This window comes from Protopterus annectens, chromosome 5.part0, assembly GCF_019279795.1.
Source record: "Protopterus annectens isolate FY-2018-M chromosome 5.part0, PAN1.0, whole genome shotgun sequence".
Taxonomy (NCBI): Eukaryota; Metazoa; Chordata; order Ceratodontiformes; family Protopteridae; genus Protopterus; species Protopterus annectens.
The window spans coordinates 1408016598-1408035128 of record NC_056735.1 but is presented as its reverse complement, the minus strand read 5'-3'; the positions used below and the strand labels follow the sequence as shown (position 1 = coordinate 1408035128).

Genomic DNA, 18531 nt, shown 5'->3' with positions numbered 1-18531 from the left:
CCACACCACAGAAACTGCATTCAGTGTCTAAGTACCATCAACACACCTTTTTTTTTTGGTGAAATACACTACTGTCTGGTTGTATGACCTTAGCACGAGACCTAAACTTTTTAAAGCTCATCAGAGACTTTGATCAGTCAATAAGACTTACCCTTAGCTCCAAAAGTAGGTAATACCACAAGCTACCTTACCAGTTTTAGTGCAATCATTCAATATCAGCCCATAGCCTAAAAAATGCAGCACACCCAGTCACTCAAACGATTTTGACAACTAATTACTTTGTGGTTGAAGTAACAAGCACAGACCCTTCCCTGAAGCCTCTGCTACTGACTACTTCAGAGAAGCTGCCACATAACTACCTTTGTCTCAACAACAGTCTGTCCCCTATGTTGGTGCCAATGACAGTAAAGAATCTCCCATAACCCCGGTGCTAAAGCAGATTATCCCAGGAATTAAAACCTTAAAATTTAAATGATTAGCGCTGCTGTACATATCCTGTCTGGTATGATAGAAAACAAGAAGGTAACTATACTGCTAACCAAGAAAGAGGACTGCTGCACTGTCAGCTTTTCAACATTTTTCATTTGCTTGCTTTTTTTTTCCATTTGAACAAAGTTCTTGTTGTAGGATATATTCTTTAGGAGTCTTCCAAACTTCAGCTACCTTAAATGACACAATGGGACATTTTACATTCTTAGACCTGCTTGCACTCACTCTAATGATGCTTGTTGACCCTAAACTGGGGGCAATGTTGACAGGCTGGACAGAGATTACATAAGACTGACCACCCTTAAATTTGAAAATAAATAAACCAAACTAAGGCAACTTTTTGCATTACCTCCCCACATTTAAGTTGCTTAACCATGGTGTGAAACACTCCAAATTCAGTACTTCAATTAAATTATACTGTAACTGAATGTTCTGCCCTTGATGCACTATTGGCACAGTAGGAAGAAAGTAGCCTGTGCCTCCAGAGCAGTAACAGCCACACAAAACCAACCATATTTAGAGCTAAAGACATGAAATTTGTCAAAGGTAATAATTTGGCATTCCGTACTGCAAACATATTAACTGATATCCGAGAACAAGAGATGAAGCCTAAACAGAAACTTAGAACACAAGAAATGAATATAACAAGAGAATGGTAGAGAAAATATCCAGAGATGTGGTTATGGAGTGAAGAGAGACTTCAAGAGACCAGCTAACTGCAAAATAAACTAGTCAAATAACTAAAGGTTTAAAGAGACAATAAATGGTGAAGATGAAACTAGTCAAAAGGGGTTGTATGGTAAATTAATGCCCACTAGTATTGTTGCACACAGCTACACAAGATGTGCACTGGCCTTCAAAGTGGGCAGGCCAAGACTGTTTGGAGAAACCTCTTTAGAACAGATAACTAGCGAGGTGAGCAAGCCAAAATGTGATGGCTTACACCACAAAAGAATCAACAATATTAATACCACCACAGCATGCACTTGTACCTTGCACGATGGGAAGGTAGACACCATGCCGATCACTGCCAATCTCAATTATCACAAATGCAGAACCTTCAAGAAGTCTATAGAGATGGCTAACTCAATAATGAGCCAATGTCATTAAAGTCACCCTCAAAGCACAATGTCTCCACAGTAGACTGGGACTATAGCACCCAGGTGTGACCCACAGAAGTCCTGCAGAGCCACTACACCAGATATCATACACTTATTTAAAGAGAGACCAAAAGTTGATGCAACATACAAAAGTACATAGCAGCACGATGGTGTACTTACAGTGACATGGACCTCCAGAGCAGTACACTGCTGTCAAAATTAGCAAATTAGAGCATGCACACCAATCTCCCCACTACCATCCACAGACATTATGTATCACAAGAAATGCAGTCCATCAAGAGCTAGAGGAGTATTTGAACATTAAGCTGAAGGCAAGATAAGGAATAGCACTTTAACTGTATCACCCTAGAACATGAGTAGTTTCTCTCACCCAGGGCATTCCACCTAATTTAGTTAAGTGCACACCAAAGGAAAAGAAATCCATAACAGAGTAGGATAATGGCTCAAAGACATCAGAGGTATTTAAAAACAAGTCGCCTCTACAGGGTCTTGCCCTTTGCAAAACTAAGAATTCATTACCAGCATGGTACAGATTAATAAAAAATGGAAAGCAAAAATATCCATTTATAACCATAACAGAAAAGGAAAGCAGATATTTTATTAAAATAAAAATAAACTGTTTGAAGAAGGGGCTGGGATCAGGTGTAAACAATTTGGGCTAGCAAACTTAACAGCATCTGAAAGATTATTATGAAGCAAAATACTACAAATTTGATGCAATTAAAAAAAAAGAGGTAAACAGATGATGAATAATGTGTCATGCTGCTCTTCTACATAAAACAATGTGACAACTGCACTGTTGTTCCACAGCTTGCTCACCCAACTAAGGAGGAATTTTGAGCACTTAATATACAAGGAACTACATATGCAAGACTGTCCCAATAGTGAGCACAAAGGCCAATGATGTACGACATACACACACATAAATGTTACAAAGAGATGGACCATAGTTACATGAATCAAGAAAAAAACAATCAAGCCAACTACATTCTAACAAAGCATGCACAAGGTCTTTAGATAAAAAAAAGATTGAAGGAGGCTCGCCTTAACTACCTGAAGTAACAGTTCATATTCATTCTTGTAAATCTAGGCAACACCAAGTATGAGCAGGTAATGATGTAAAGACAGAAAAAAAACACACAATAAACCCCGTCACAAATATGATTATGCACAAAAACAAATCTTACCTCTAAATTTTGACATTCCTGAGCTGAATTTGTTGGGAGTCCTATCCACTTGATTTCCTTTTTTTCTTTTGATATTATATTCATTGCCATAAGTACATTTAAGGCATCATAAACACGTCTTCTAATATTCTTCTGGTCATATGCTTGCTGTACAAATGTAGAGCAAATATGAAGAGTTTAGTACACCACCAATGAGCATACAACAGGATTACAAATAAAAATGACCTAAAATAAAAAAGTACAGTTTTGTACCTACCATAAATGTAGATGTCCGATAGGTATGCATCTGCAGTCCTTACATATGGGTTGTCCTGCCTCAGGCAGCCCTTCGGTCGGCCGGATTCCAAAGTCTGGGTCCGGCGTCGGCTGATGTCGCCCTTTCCCCGACGTCAGAGCGCCTGGGGTATAAAAGTGTCAGCCGACGCCATGTTCCTCAGTTTTTCTTGCCCCAGATGCCAGGTGCCCTCTAAGGAAGGCTAAATTTGGAGAAATGCAAAAAATTCCAAACATGCACAGTAATATAAAACAAATACACCATAATAGATAACCCCAGCTAGCTGTAAGAGGGATAAGAACCAAAGAAATACCACAGAGGGGAAGGAGGGAGGGTAAACCTGACTGCAGATGCATACCTATCGGACATCTACATTTATGGTAGGTACAAAACTGTACTATGTCCTTCAAGGATGCATCTGCAGTCCTTACATATGGGTAGAATACCATAGCCAAACTTAGCCAAACTGGGGGTGGTAGGATCTAAGAAAAAGATGGTGTAGCTAAACTGCCCTGCAGGACTGCCGTAGCAAAGCTTGCACTGGATCTGGAATATAAGGGTAAATTGTAAGGCTTGGAAAATGTATGCACGGAGCTCCATGTAGTAGCTTCTAAAATGTCCTTGGTAGCCACCCCTCTTAAAAAGGCTGTGGAGGTGGCTGTGGCTCTGGTGGAATGAGGTCTGATGTTAAGCAGGCACAGTTTTTCCATGATAAGAGTAGCAGAATCGAATGCAATTCCCTATCCATTTTGAAATTGTCTGCTTGGAAATTGCTTTTCCTTGAATACCTGCAGCATATGCTACCAACAGCTGGTCAGTTTTTCTGTAAGTCTTAGTAGTAGCGCAACTGTCTGTGAATGTCCAGTGTATGCAGAAGTTTCTCCCCCTTGTTTTGTGGATTTGGAAAGAAGGTAGGAAGGTGAATAGCTTGGTTCAATGAGACCCTGGATACCACCTTTGGCATGAATGAAGGATTGGTTCTCAAAGAGACTCTGTCCTGATGAAAAATAAGAAATGGTTGTACTGCCATGAGGGCCTGCAATTCAGATACTCTTCTTGCTGAGGTTATGGCCAGAAGGAAGGCAGTCTTCCAAGACAGGAACTGTAGCTCTGAAGATGCTGCTGGTTCAAAGGGAGGTAGAGTCAACTTTTCCAACATGAAGTTAAGGTCCCATGTAGGCACTGGTGGTTTTCTTGGAGGACTGATGTTTTTAATTCCTCTTAGAAACTGCCTTAGGAGAGGATGAGAGAAGACAGGTGGATCAGTATTGTATTCTGCTGAAATTGCTGAAGCATGAATTTTTATGGAAGAGTAAAAAAGGCCATTGTGGAGCATTTCTGCCAAGTATTCCAGGATATGTGCCACGCTCATCACTGTCGCATCTAGGTCCTTTGCGGTGCTCCAAGTGTGGAATCTTTTCCATTTTGCTGAATATGCCTTTCTCGTGGAAGGCCTGCGAGCTTCCATGATGATATCCTTCACTCTCTTGGATAGCTTTTCCTGGTGAGGAGTCAAGGTATTCTCCAGGTTGTCAGCTGCAGGGTTTTCAGGCTGGAGTGCAGAGTTTTGTAATTGTGCTGTGTCAGAAGAAGTGACCATTGTGGTAGAGGCCACGGTTTTGTGTGACATGCTCCTTAACAGTGGGTACCAGTGCTGCCTTGGCCAGTCCGGGGCTATTAGAATCACTTTTGGCTGCTCTGCCCTGATTTTCAGTAAGACCTTGGTCATTAGTGGAAAACGTGGAAATGCATACACTGTTAGAGTATTCCAGCTGAAAGAGAGGGCGTCCACTTTCCATGCTTGTGGGTGATATGTCCTTGAGCAGAATTTCTTCAGATGATGATTGTGGTGGGAGGCAAAAAGGTCTATGTCCAGCCTCCCCCATGTTTGTGTTATATGAAGGAAGATGTCTGGGTGCAGCATCCATTCGTGTGGATCCATGGTATTTCTGCTTAGGCTGTCCGCCAGTATATTGTCTTTTCCTGGCACAAACTGGGATTGCAGCTCTATATTGAGTTTTAGGGAAAGTTCCCAAAGATTCATTGCTAGCTGCAAAGAGGATAGGAATGGGTACCTACTTGCTTGTTTATGTACCACATAACTGTGGTATTGTCTGTCCTTATTAGCAGGTGGCCTTGATGTAGAAAGTGCTTGAAGGCCTCAATTGCATGTATCACTGCCAGCATTTCCTTTTGGTTTATGTGCATGCGCAATTCTTTCTGAGACCATAGTCCTTGGATGCATCTGTCCTCCATATGTGCTCCCCATCCATGGTCTGAAGCGTCCGAGGTAATGGTTTGGCTGGTTACTGGTTTGCTGAAAGGCAGACCCCTGTTTGACGGGCTTGCTTGGGCCCACCACAGAAATTCCTTCTGAAGGCATGGAATGAGTGGTATCAAAGCTTCTAGGCTGTGGTTGTGCTGAGACCATAAACTCCTTAGGTACCATTGTAGTTTTCTCATATGCAGCCTTGCTTGTGGAATCAGAAGAATGCACGATGCCATGTAACCAAGGGCCCTGCAGGATTTTCCTTGCAGTCAGCCGAGTTTGTTTTGTCATATTTTTGAAGTAATCTGGTAGTTGTCTTTGTTTTTCTTCTGTGAGAAACGCCATTTGGGTGGTTGTATCTAGTTCTGCACCCAGAAAAGTTATTCTTTGGGATGGCACAAGTCTTAATTTGTGAATGTTGACTGTGTATCCCAAGGCCTGCAGTAGGCGGATGGCATAATTCAAATGTTTTACCAAAGTATGTTGGCTGTCCGCTTGTATAAGGCAGTCGTCCAGATACGGGTATATTTGAATCCCCTGAAGTCTGCAGTGTGCAATTACTGATGCCAGGCATTTCGTGAATACTCTGGGCGCAGTAGATAAGCCAAAGGGCAATGCTGAGAATTGATAATGCTCTGAACCTGCAAGAAATCTGAGGTGTCTTCTGCAACTTTGTCTGATAGGGACATGCAGGTATGCCTCCTTGAGGTCTAGAGTTACCAGCCAAGTCCCCTTGCCCAGCATGGGAAGGAGTTGCTGTAGGGTCAGCATTTTGAATTTTGGCACAATGAGATAAGTATTCAGTGCGGACAAGTCGAGAATAGGCCTCCATTGTTTTTCTTTTCTTGGGACAAGGAATAGTCTGGAATAAAATCCTTGGCCTTGTTCTGCGAGAGGAACCTTTTCTATAGCTTTCATTTGCAATAGGTTGGCAATTTGTTTTAAAGCCTCTGCCCTTTGATTTGGTGGCAGGTTTGGCATGCCTTTTCTTTCTGGTAATGTATGAAAGTGGAACCTGTATCCTTTGTCTATTTGCAGTGTCCATTTGTCCCTTGTAATACTGTGCAAATTTCTTGAGAATAAAGACAGCTTTCCGCCCAAAGGTGCTTCTAATTGAGCCCTGGTCGGCGGGGTCAAGGTGAAGTCATTGAGTCTGTCCTTGTGCAGCAGTTGTTGGTCCTGCACTACCTCTCTGGTTAGGAGGCTGCCATTATCGTCCTCTGTAGGAACCTCTAGCTTGCCCTCTACCTCTGGCACGCCTGTTCTTGCCTCTTTGAAATCTCTCTTCTGGAAAGGACCAATTCATAGAAGGCCAATTTCTGCTGAATCTTGGTGGTTGGACCTGGAGGAAATCTTTGACTGTTTGTACAGATTTAGTCTTTTCCTCAAATTTCTTTAAGACCTCCTGAGCAGTGGAGCCAAATAACTTTTGCTTTTCCAGTGGAGCATCCAGAAGCTTTGCTTTAACATGATTTGGCAGAGATTGTTCCTTCAGCCAAGCATGTCTACGTATGACTGCACCTGTCATTGCTGACCTACATGAAGCTTCCAATGCATCATAACCCACACTGCAAGAAATGGTTGCTAACCTGTTGTGAGTTGCGTACCAGATCCTGAAGGGACTTACGATCTAGGGGTTCAGGTGAAGACAGTTTTTTCTGCAATTTATCTAACAAATACTCTTGGTACTGTATCATATGAAATTGGCAATTTAAAGCCCTCATAGACAGAGTGGAAGTAGTATACACTTTTTTACCCCATCTCTCTAAAGCCCTGGACTCCCTTTCAGAGGGGAGTGGATTTTTAGCAGTGGCAGCTGCAACCCCTTTAGGACCCTGGGAAATAGTTTCTGGGTCAGCAGAGTGGGCCTTGTAAAGGAAATGGTGTGAGTCCGGGACCCTGTAGTACCGATCGGGTTTGACAGGAGCCGGAGGAAGGGTGTCAGCGGTAATGCTAGACTCAGAATACACATCATCAATGACACTTAAAACAGGAGGAATAGCCAAGGGTCTATGCTGAGGTAAATGAAGAAAAGTCCTTAATCTCTTCCTGGAATCGGAGAATTCCTGGCCCTGCCATTGGAAATGCTCTCTCATGGAGTGAAGGGTCTCCCCAAAGGACAGCTCTTCAGGAGGGAAGGCAGAGGGAATAGATTCCTCTGCATCAGAATCCTCGTAGGCCATAAAGGCCTCCTCCTGGTAGTCTGATAGAACAGAGCCATCAGAGGCCTCATCAGAGGACTGTGGATCAGAGGGCTCAACCCTGGGCCTTTTGTCTAGAGGAGGTCGAGAGCCCCTGTCCGGATGAGGCTGAGAGCCCCTAATTAAGGAAATGAGGTCCTCAGCCAAACTTAATATCTGTGAACCTGTAGTGGATCCCTGAGAAACAGTCTTGGGAGGCAGAGATTTTTGTTGTTTAGCAGCTTTAGCCCTAGTGAATGCTTTTATGGACATGGATGCAGGGGGCCTGGCTGCTCCACGTGCTGGTGTAGTTTTGTCTAGAGGAATGGTGTCGGTAGTTTCCTGAACACCGGTTTCCGAGGGAAAATCTATAACCAACTCAGAAGAGGCCTCGGGGACTGAGGCTATCGGTTGTGCGGTTTCTACGGTCGGAAGTACCAAGGACTCTGTTTCAGCCGAAACAGACACTCGCGGTAGGCCTAGGCGTGGTTTCAGCCGAAACCACGGTCCACGTCTGTCGGTCCTTGTCCTTCCGTTTTTTGGGTTAAATGAAAAGTCGGAGTCTCCGACGGCATAATATAAGAGAAACTAGCCCCAAAAATTCCTCTGCAAACTCCGACAGACGCCTAAGAGTGCGTCAATTAAAGGAGGCACAGGCAGTACAGGCCGAGACGTCGTGGTCTGGGCCTAGGCAGGGGAAGCAGTAGGAATGGAAATCCTTATGAGGTATTTGTTTCCCACAAGACAAGCAATTATTAACTTTAAGCGTTGGATCTGACATCGGCTGAGGCAAGAAAGAGTCCCTAACGGGGTACTTAGCTTTTGAAGTCTTCGGTAGCTGAAGTTACAGGAGCTGGCCGGCCGGCACTTGCGAACTGCTTCTGCTTCGGGCACCACGCGGCAAGAAAAACTGGGGAACATGGCGTCGGCTGACACTTTTATACCCCAGGCGCTCTGACGTCAGGGAAAGGGCTACATCAGCCGACGCTGGACCCAGACTTTGGAATCCGGCTGACCGAAGGGCTGCCTGAGGCAGGACAACCCATATGTAAGGACTGCAGATGCATCCTTGAAGGACATCAGATACAGTCTTGAATCTATGGCCACTGATCTCGGGTATCAGGAGCTAAAGTACCTGCTGCCCATATGAAGGCAACCAACAAAAAGTACAGTTTTGTACCTACCATAAATGTAGATGTCCGATAGATAAGCAACTGCAGTCCTGACATATGGGTTGTCCTGCCTCAGGCAGCCCCTTCGGTCGGCCGGATTCCAAAGTCCGGGTCCGGCGTCGGCTGATGTCGCCCTTTCCCCGACGTCAGAGTGGCTGGGGTATGAAAGCAACAGCCGACGCAATCTTCTTCAGTGTTTCTTGCCCCAGATGCCAGGTGCCCTCCAAGGAAGGCTAAATTTAGAGAATGAATGAAAAATTCCAGACATGCACAACAGTAATAAGCAGATACACCATAACAGATATCCCCAGCTAATTTGGAAAAGGGGAGTGGACCCAAAAAGGAGAATTTACAGAGGAGTAGGAGGGAGGGAAAACCTGACTGCAGTTGCATATCTATCGGACATCTACATTTATGGTAGGTACAAAACTGTACTATGTCCTTCAAGAATGCAACTGCAGTCCTGACATATGGGTTGAATACCATAGCCAAGCTGGGGGTGGTAGGATCCAAGATAAGGATGGTGTAGCTAAAATGCCCTGCAGGACTGCCGAAGCAAAGCCTGCTCGGGATCTGGAATATAAAGGCAGGTTGTAGTGTTTGGAAAATGTATGCACGGATCTCCATGTAGCAGCTTCTAGAATGTCCTTTGTAGCCACCCCTCTTAGAAAGGCTGTGGAGGTGGCTATAGCTCTGGTGGAGTGTGGCCTGATATTGGCGGGCACACCTTTTCCATGGAAAGAGTAACAAAATCTGATGCAGTGTCCAATCCATTTTGAAATCGCTTGTTTGGAAATTGCCTTTCCTTGTACTCCAGCAGCATAAGCTACAAATAGTTGGTCAGACTTTGTTGGCCTTTGTTCTGTCCAAGTAGTAGCGCAATTGTCTCTGTATGTCCAAAGTGTGCAGCAGCTTTTCTCCTTTATTTTGAGGATTGGGAAAGAAAGTAGGCAGGTGAATTCTTGATTTAGAGACACCCTGGATATCACTTTTGGCATGAATGAAGGATTGGTTCTTAAGGAAACTCTGTCCTGATGAAAATGGAGAAATGGAGGTACTGCCATGAGGGCCTGTATCTCCGAGACTCTCCTTGCTGAGGTAATTGCCAACAGGAAAACTGTTTTCCAGGAGAGAAATTGCAATTCTGAAGATGCTGCTGGCTCAAAAGGAGGAAGAGTTAATTTTTCCAATACAAAGTTGAGGTCCCATGCAGGCACTGGTGGTTTTCTGGGAGGTTTGAAATTCTTTAGCCCTCTTAGAAACTGTCTTAGCAAAGGATGTGAAAACACAGGTGGATCACAGTTGTATTTTGCTGAAATTGCTGAAGCGTGTATTTTTATGGAAGAATATGAAAGGCCATGATGAAGCATTTCTGCCAAGTATTCTAGTATATGTGGGATGCTCATTACTGATGCATCCTGACCCTTGTTGGCATTCCAGATGTTGAATCTCTTCCATTTGGCTGAATAAGTTTTGTCTGGTGGAAGGTCTGCGTGCTTCCAGTAAGATGTCTAACTTTTTTGGAGAGAGAGATATGGGGAGAAATCATGGAACTCTCAAAGCTGTCAGCTGCATTGTTTGCAGGTTGGGATGAACAGTCCTGTAACTGTGCTGAGTTAGAAGTAGAGGCCATTGAGGCAGGGGCCACGGCTCGGTGCGAATTATGCTCCTTAGTAATGGATACCAGTGCTGTCTTGGCCAGTCTGGAGCTATCAAAATGCCTTTCGGCTGTTCTGCCTTGATCTTCAGTAACACCTTGGTCATTAATGGTAGAGGTGGGAATGCATAGACTGTTAGAGAATTCCAGCTGAAGGAGAGAGCATCCATTCTCCAGGCTTGAGGATGGTGTGTCCTCGAGCAGAACTTCTTCAGATGAGGATTGAGGTGTGAGGCAAAGAGATCTATGTCCGGCCTTCCCCATGCATGAGTTATTTGTGAGAAAATGTCTGGATGCAACATCCATTCGTGCGGATCCAAGATGTTTCTGCTTAGACTGTCCGCCAGAACATTGTCCTTGCCTGGAACAAACTGGGATTGCAACTGTATGTTCAGTTTCAGGGACTTTTCCCAAAGAGTCATTGTTAGTCTGCAGAGGGGGTAAGAATGAGTGCCTCCCTGTTTGTTTATGTACCACATAACAGTGGTGTTGTCTGTCTTTATTAGCAGATGGCCTTGCTGAAGATATTTTCCGAAGGCCTCGACTGCATGAATCACTGCCAACATCTCTTTTTGATTGATGTGCAGATGCACTTCCCGGGGTGCCCACTGCCCTTGAATGCATCTGCCCTCCATGTGCGCCCCCCATCCATGATCTGAGGCGTCTGTTGTAATGGTTTGGCTTGTTTGAGGTTTGGTGAAAGATATGCCTTTGTTTAGCTGGCTTGCTTGTGCCCACCACAAAAATTCCTTTTGTAGACATGGAATGAGTGGAATAATTGCTTCTAAGTTGTGGCTGTGTTGAGACCATAAACGTTTTAGGTACCATTGCAGTTTTCTCATGTGTAGTCTTGCCAGTGGAATCAGAAGAATGCAAGATGCCATGAAACCCAGGGCCTGCAGGATTTTCCTTGCAGTCATTTGGGTTTGCCTTGCTAGGCTTTTGAAGTAATCTGGTAATTGTTCTTGTTTTTCTTCTGTGAGGAAAGCCATTTGTGAGTTTGTGTCCAGTTTGGCTCCTAGAAAAATTATTTGTTTGGATGGCAGTAGTCTTGATTTTTGAATGTTGACTGTGTATCCCAAAGCTTGTAGTAAGTGAATGACATAGTCCAAGTTTCTTATCAAGGCTTGCTTGCTGTCCGCTTGTATGAGGCAGTCGTCCAGGTAAGGGTATATTAGTATCCCCTGGAGTCTGCAATGTGCAATTACTGATGCAAGGCATTTTGTGAATACTCTGGGCGCAGTAGATAAGCCAAAAGGCAATGCTGAGAATTGATAATGCTCTGACCCTGCAAGAACTCTGAGGTATCTTCTGCAACTTTGTCTGATTGGGACATGCAGGTATGCCTCCTTGAGGTCCAGAGTAACCAGCCAAGACCCCTTGCCCAGCATGGGAAGAAGTTGCTGTAACGTCAGCATTTTGAATTTTGGCACAATGAGAAAAGTGTTTAGAGCGGACAAGTCCAGTATAGGTCTCTATTGCTTTTCTTTTCTTGTAACAAGGAACAGTCTTGAGTAGAATCCCTGGCCTTGTTCCTGAGGAGGAACCTTTTCTATTGCTTTGATTTGTAGCAGCTTTGAAACTTGTATGAGTGCCTCTACCCTTTAATTTTGTGGCAGGTTTGGCATGCCTTGTCTTGTTGGTAAGGTATGGAAGTGGAACCTGCACCCTTTGTCTATTATGTCCAGAATCCATTTGTCCTTTGTTAAAACGTTCCAATTTTTTGAAAATAAAGATAATTTTCCGCCTAAAGATGCTTCTCTTTGAGCCTTGGTCGGCGGTGTCAAAGTCAAGACATTGTGAGTGTTCCTGTGGAGCAGTAGAAGTCCCTGCGTCACTTCTCTGATTGGTTGGTTACCATTGGCGGCTCCTGTAGGAGCCTCGGTATTGCCCTCTACCTCGAGCAAGCCTGTTTTTTTCCCCTTTGGAACTTGTCAGTGTCTGGAAAGGACCAATTCTTCGAAGGCCAATTCCTGCTGAACCTTGGTGGCTGAACCTGGAGGAAATCTTTGACTGTTTGTACTGATTTAGCCTTTTCCTCAATTGATTTCAACACATCCTGTGCATTAGCACTAAATAGCTTGTGTTTTTCCAGAGGTGCATCTAGAAGCTTTACTTTAACATGATCTGGCAATGCCTGTTCTTTCAACCAAGCATGTCTACGTATGACGGCCCCTGTCATAGCTGCCCTACATGAAGCTTCCAATGCATCATAACCACACTGAAGAAAATGATTGCTAACCTGCTGAGTATTATGAACCAAATCCTGCAAGGCCTTTCTATCTAAAGGCTCAGGAGAGGCTAACTTTTTCTGCAAATCATCCATCAAGAAATCCTGATACTGAAACATGTGAAAAAGACAGTTAAGTGCCCTCATGGCAAGGGTGGTTGAGGTATAAACTTTTTTGCCCCACCTCTCCAGGGACCTAGATTCCCTGTCTGCGGGCAAAGGATTTTTGGCCGTGGAAGTGGCCACTCCTTTGGCCCCCTGGGAAATAGTTTCTAGATCAACAGAGTGGGCCTTAAAGAGATGTTTATGAGTTTCAGGAACCCTGTAATATCTGTCTGGCTTGACAGGAGCAGGAGGGAGAGAATCAGGAGAAGCACTGGAGTCTGAGAACACATCATCCAATACATCTAACACTGGTGGGATAGCTAAACACCTGTGCTGGGGTAACTTAAGGAAGGTACGAAGCCTTTTCCTGGAGTCGGAAAAATCCTGGCCCTGCCACTGAAAATGCTCTCTCATGGAGTGGAGAATTTCCCCGAAAGAAATATCCTCAGGAGGGGAGGCAGAGGGAATGGATTCATCAGCATCAGAATCCTCGTAGGCCTGGAAGGATTCTTCCTGGGAATCTGAATGGCCTGAGTCACCAGAGGCTTCATCTGAGGAAAGGGTGTCTGTCTGCTCAACCCTCTGCCTTTTGTCTGCAGGCGGCTGAGAACCTCTGTCTGGATGAGCCTGAGAGCCTCTGATTAAAGAAATTAGATCTTCAGCTAAAGTCATGATCTGTTTATCAGAAGAGGGACCCTGGGAAAAAGATTTAGGAGGGTGAGACTTAGCCTAGCTGGCAGCCTTAGCATGTGTGTAGGCCTTGATGGAGATAGACACCGGAGGCCTAGCTGCCCCACGTGCTGGAGTAACTTTGTCCACCGGTATGGTGTCAGGCAAATCTTGGGCTTCGGTTTCAGGAGGAAAGTCAACAACCGGCACCGGAGTAGCCTCCGGGACCGAAGTGTGCGGTAAAGCGGTGTCGTCGGTCTGGAGCGGTTGAATTACCGCCTCTGAAGAGACCGATGCACTCGCGGTAGGTTTTGGCATGGTGTCGGTGTAAGTCGCGGGCCGAGAATGTCGGTCCCGGTCCTTACGTTTTTTGGAAATATGTGCTGTCGGTTGTTCCGACGGCATGATATAGGAGTAATTTTCCCCAAAAAAGTCTTCAGCAAATTCTGCCCAGCGCCTGAGTGTGCGCTTATTGAAGCAAGCACTGGCAGCACAGGCCGAGACGTCGTGGTCTGGGCCAAGGCAGGGAAGGCAGTAAGAATGGAAGTCCTTATGAGGTATTTGTTTACCACAAGACAAACAGTTATTAACTTTTGCAGTTTTATCTGACATCGGCTGAGGCAAGAAAAGGTTCCCCAACGGGGTACTTAGCTTTTAGATGACTTCGGTAACTGAAAACACAGGAGCTGGCCGACCGGCACTTGCGAACTGCTTCTGCTTCGGGCACCGCGCAGCAAGAAAGACTGAAGAAGATGGTGTCGGCTGACGCTTTTATACCCCAGCCGCTCTGTCGTCGGGGAAAGGGCGACATCAGCCGACGCCGGACCTGGACTTTGGAATCCGGCCGACCGAAGGGGCCGCCTGAGGCAGGACAACCCATATGTCAGGACTGCAGTTGCATTTTTGAAGGACATCTGAAAAGTTCAGGAGTGCACAGCAGAAAACTCCATAAACCCATTACCTAGGGTATAGCCAAGTTTACAGCCTAACAGTTACAACAAATGGCAAGTCCCACCAATGCTCACTTCCCTGATTACCACAAGTTTAAAAGTGCACTTTAACCAGTACCAGTCATGAACCACATTCACTTGATGAAACATACGGTGTTTGATAATATCACTACAGCATAAAGTGACATTTCTAAGTTACCCAGATAACAATTAACGCATTTCTGCAGAACCACACTACTGTGGGTTCTATTAAGAAACAACCAGAACATAATAGCCAAACAGTCAACTTTGTTATATACAAAGAGAATAATGTAACATTAAAAGTGTGCATAAGGACTGAGTACTACGAGAAATGGTGAAAATCCACCATGATCAACAATTATGATTTACATACAGTTCCTACACAGCATTACATAACTGTCTCCCAGGCTATCTTACAGTACACCTTACTGTCATAAAGCAGTTAAAAAATGCTTACTTTGAAAGCTGTCTGTCACTGAAAGTAACGAAAGTACAGTTGTGCACACCTACCATAAATGTAGATGTTTGAGTGTATTCATTGTTGCAGTCAGTACATTTGGGTCATCTGTTGGCAGGTTGCCCTCAGTCGGCCTGAATAACATGTCTTGGGTACTGCGTCAGTTGCTGTCTCCTCTTCCATGATGTCAGGGGTATAAAACATGCAGCTGACGCCATTTTAATCAGTTTTTCTTGCCCCAGATGTCAGGTGCCCCCCAAACGGGGAGCAAAAAAAAAATATATATATATATATATATATATATATATATATAACTATAAATATATACATGCACATTAGAACACACAAAATTTACCTTCACCTAAAAGCAAATACACCACAAAGGCTTTTGAGTATAGTGAAGGGAAGGAAAGAAAAGGTATAGAAAAGGGGCTGGCGGGTGGGTAATCCGGACTGCAACAGTGAATACACTCCAACATCTACATTTATGGTAAGTGTACACAACTGTACTATGTTCTGCGTGTTTCACTGTTGCAGTCATTACATTTGGGTAGAATCCCAAAGCTATGGATGGGAGGATGGAACTAAACAGCATTAGGAGCAGCTATAAGGCCCTGCAGGACTGCAGTGGCAAAGCCTGCCCTGGATTTAGAAAAGAGAGGCAAATGGTAATGCTTTGTGAACGTATGAACTGAGCTCCAAGTAGCAGCTTCTAGAATATCTCTGGTAGGGACCCCTCTGGGAAAAGCTGCTGAAGTAGAGGCAGCCCTGGTGGAATGGGATCTGATCCCCTTGAGCACAGGTTTACCATGGTGCAAGTAGCAGAAAAGTACAGTTGTGTACCTACCATAAATGTAGATGTACGAGTGTATTCACTGTTGCAGTCATTACACTTGGGTTATCCTGCTGGCAGGCTACCCGCAGTCGGCCCGAATTCCAAAGTTTAGGTCCGGCGTTGGTTGCTGTCGCCTCCTCCCTGACATCAGTGTGCCAGGGGTATAAAAGATGCAGCAGACGCCATTTTCTTCAGTTTTTCTTGCCCCAGATGTCAGGTGTCCCAAAATTGGTAGGTGAAAAATTATGCCAATAATTATGCATGCACAAAAATAAACATTTTCTTCATCTACAAGCTAATACACCACATAGGTTGTATAGGATAGAGAAGTACAGATAAGTCCAAACAAAGAAAAGGGGGGTGGTGGGTGGGTAACCTGGACTGCAACAGTGAATACACTCGAACATCTACATTTATGGTAGGTACACAACTGTACTATGTTCATCGTGTTTCACTGTTGGTCAATACACTTGGGTTGAATCCCAAAGCTGAGGTTGGGTGGCTGGGTCTAAATAGGTTTGGAGAGGCTATAAGGTTCATAGGTAGATAGGTTCATAGGTAGATACTAGGCTATCTGCCCTAGGGCATTTATAAGCCTAGCCAGAGTGTATTTGGCTTCCGCCTCCCTATTAGATTAGCCTACTGTGCCTCTGTAAAGTAGGTCACAGAAGGTACCCTTTTAAGATTAGTTTACTGTACCTCTGTCTAGCAGGGACACAGGAGAGATCCCAGGGGTGAATTTCCGATTTCCCATCCACGCGTCCAAATTTCGCTTGAAGAGGGGCTACGTCTAACATGAATTGGGATTCTATTCCAGAGTGAGGGGAGCCTCTGGGAAATGAATCTGTCCCTCCAGCATGTCCTATTTATTTTTGTGCTGAGGTTTAGGTCCCTGGAGCGTGTAGCTCTAAGGGACCTGGATTTTTTGAGGTGGAGCATGTTCATTAATTCTGGGTTTGACATGGCTTTGTACGTCAGGCATAGATCGCCTCTGAGTAGGTGGTAAGCAACTGAGTACAGCTGGAGTTTCTTTAGTCGAGCTGCATAGGACATCTGTTTGTAGCCCATGATCCTCTTGGTGAGGTACTTTTGGGGTCTCTCCAGTTGCTGCAAGTGTCGGGTAAAGTACACCCCAAAAGGGGCATTGTATTCAATTATAGGCCTGATGAGTGATGAGTAGAGGGGCACAATGACCTCTCGTGATCTAGATGCGAACCCTTTCGTGATAAGGTGGGCTATATAGAAGGTCTTTCTAACCACTTTGGCAACGTGATTATCAAAGGAGAGATTACTATCTACGTTGGTCCCCAAATCTCTAATTACTTCTTCCGTACTTAATGGAATTTGTGGGCACCTTGTTTTTCCCAAACGGGATGACTATGCACTTTTTAGCGTTTAGCTTGAGGCCGTGGTTCTGGCACCAAGCATCCGTCTCTGTGAGACCCTTCTGGAGGATGCTTGTGTCAGCTGGAGATTCGATTATGGCCCCCAGTTTGCAGTCATCTGCGAACTTTGTCAGCCATAATCCCCCCGTGTTAGCCTGAACCTCAGAGAAGTATATACCGAACAAGAGAGGTCCCAGAACGGAGACCTGTGGGACGCCACTTGTAACTGGTTTGGATTCAGACATGGCACCTGCGATTCTGACCATGTGGGTTCTATCTCTGAGCCAGTTTGCAACCCATCTTATGATATAGGGGTTGATATTTAAGCTGGTAAGCTTATTTATGATGCCAGAGTGGGGTATTGTGTCGAAGGCTTTTGCGAGGTCCAGGTAGGCTGTGTTGACTACCTTTCCCTCATCTATGGCTTTGGTAACTGTTTCAAAGAAATCAACTAGGTTTAAGAGGCAAAATCTGCCCTTAAAGCCAAATTGGGTGGGGTCCAGTGTCTGGAAGCTCCTAATGTCTTTGTTTACGAGTTCCATGATAATACGCTCCATAGCTTTACAGACCAGACTAGTCAGGCTTATGGGGCGATAGTTTCCGGGGTCCGTTGTGGCACCACCTTTGTGGAATGGGACCACTGTAGCTGTACGCCATTCTTTGGGTACATATCCTGTAGTAAAGCTAAGTTTGAACAGTGACTTAATGTGAGGGTTCAGTTCTTCTTGGAGCTCGTGTAAGACACAGCCTGGGACACCGTCCGGTCCCATAGATGCTGTGTTTTTTTGCTTTGGAGAGGGCAGCTTTCACCTGTGCATCTGTAATGTCAGGGAGGTTACATTCAGTTGGGATAGGCGTTTGCTCCTTTGGCGGGGAAGGGGGGGGGGGGGAGTTTGCGCTAAATCTGCCTGCCAGGATGTTGGCTATGTCTGTAGGTTCAGTATATTTTGTACCGTTATGCAACAATTCAGAGCATATCCGGGAGTTTCCGCCCATGTTTCTGACATAACTAAAGAAGGCCTTGTGATTATGTTTAGTGTCTAGGGCAATTTTTCTTTCGAAACTGGCCTTTGATGATTTTATGGGGGATCGAAGTTTCTTGCTAATACTGATCAGAGATGCCTTCCCTTTTTGGGATTTTGCTCCATCATGTAGTAGCTTCCTCCTTCTGTTGTATAGCTTATTTTATGGCCGGGGTCCACCAGACCGGTCTCCTGTTTTTGGTGGAGTGAGTCTTGATTTTATTTTGGATAGCACGATCCATGCATTCCTGCAGGTGCTCATAGAATGCATTTGTAAAGGATTCTGCAGATTGGGCTGTATTATCCTCTGGCCCAGGGGCTTTGAAGGATTCCACCTCAGTCTTGAGAAGTGCAAAGTTGGCTTTGGAGAAATTCTTTACAGCGATTTCCTTGGCTGGGGGTGGGGACGGGATATGGATGTCCAGGGAAATTTGTTTATGGTCTGATCTTACCAATGAGGGGTTTACCTCCGGTGTGGAACATAGAGTCCCCATATTGGTGATGACCA

General features: G+C 44.8%; 1 protein-coding gene across 1 annotated transcript in view; it reads right to left on the bottom strand.

Annotated features, from left to right (window-relative positions):
- Positions 1–18531, bottom strand: part of TFDP1 (transcription factor Dp-1) — a 1398147-nt gene that overhangs the window by 928238 nt on the left and 451378 nt on the right. The window contains exon 7 of the mRNA XM_044072010.1: positions 2798–2944. Within this exon, the coding sequence (XP_043927945.1) occupies positions 2798–2944 (147 nt within the window). The remainder of the gene's footprint in view (positions 1–2797; positions 2945–18531) is intronic.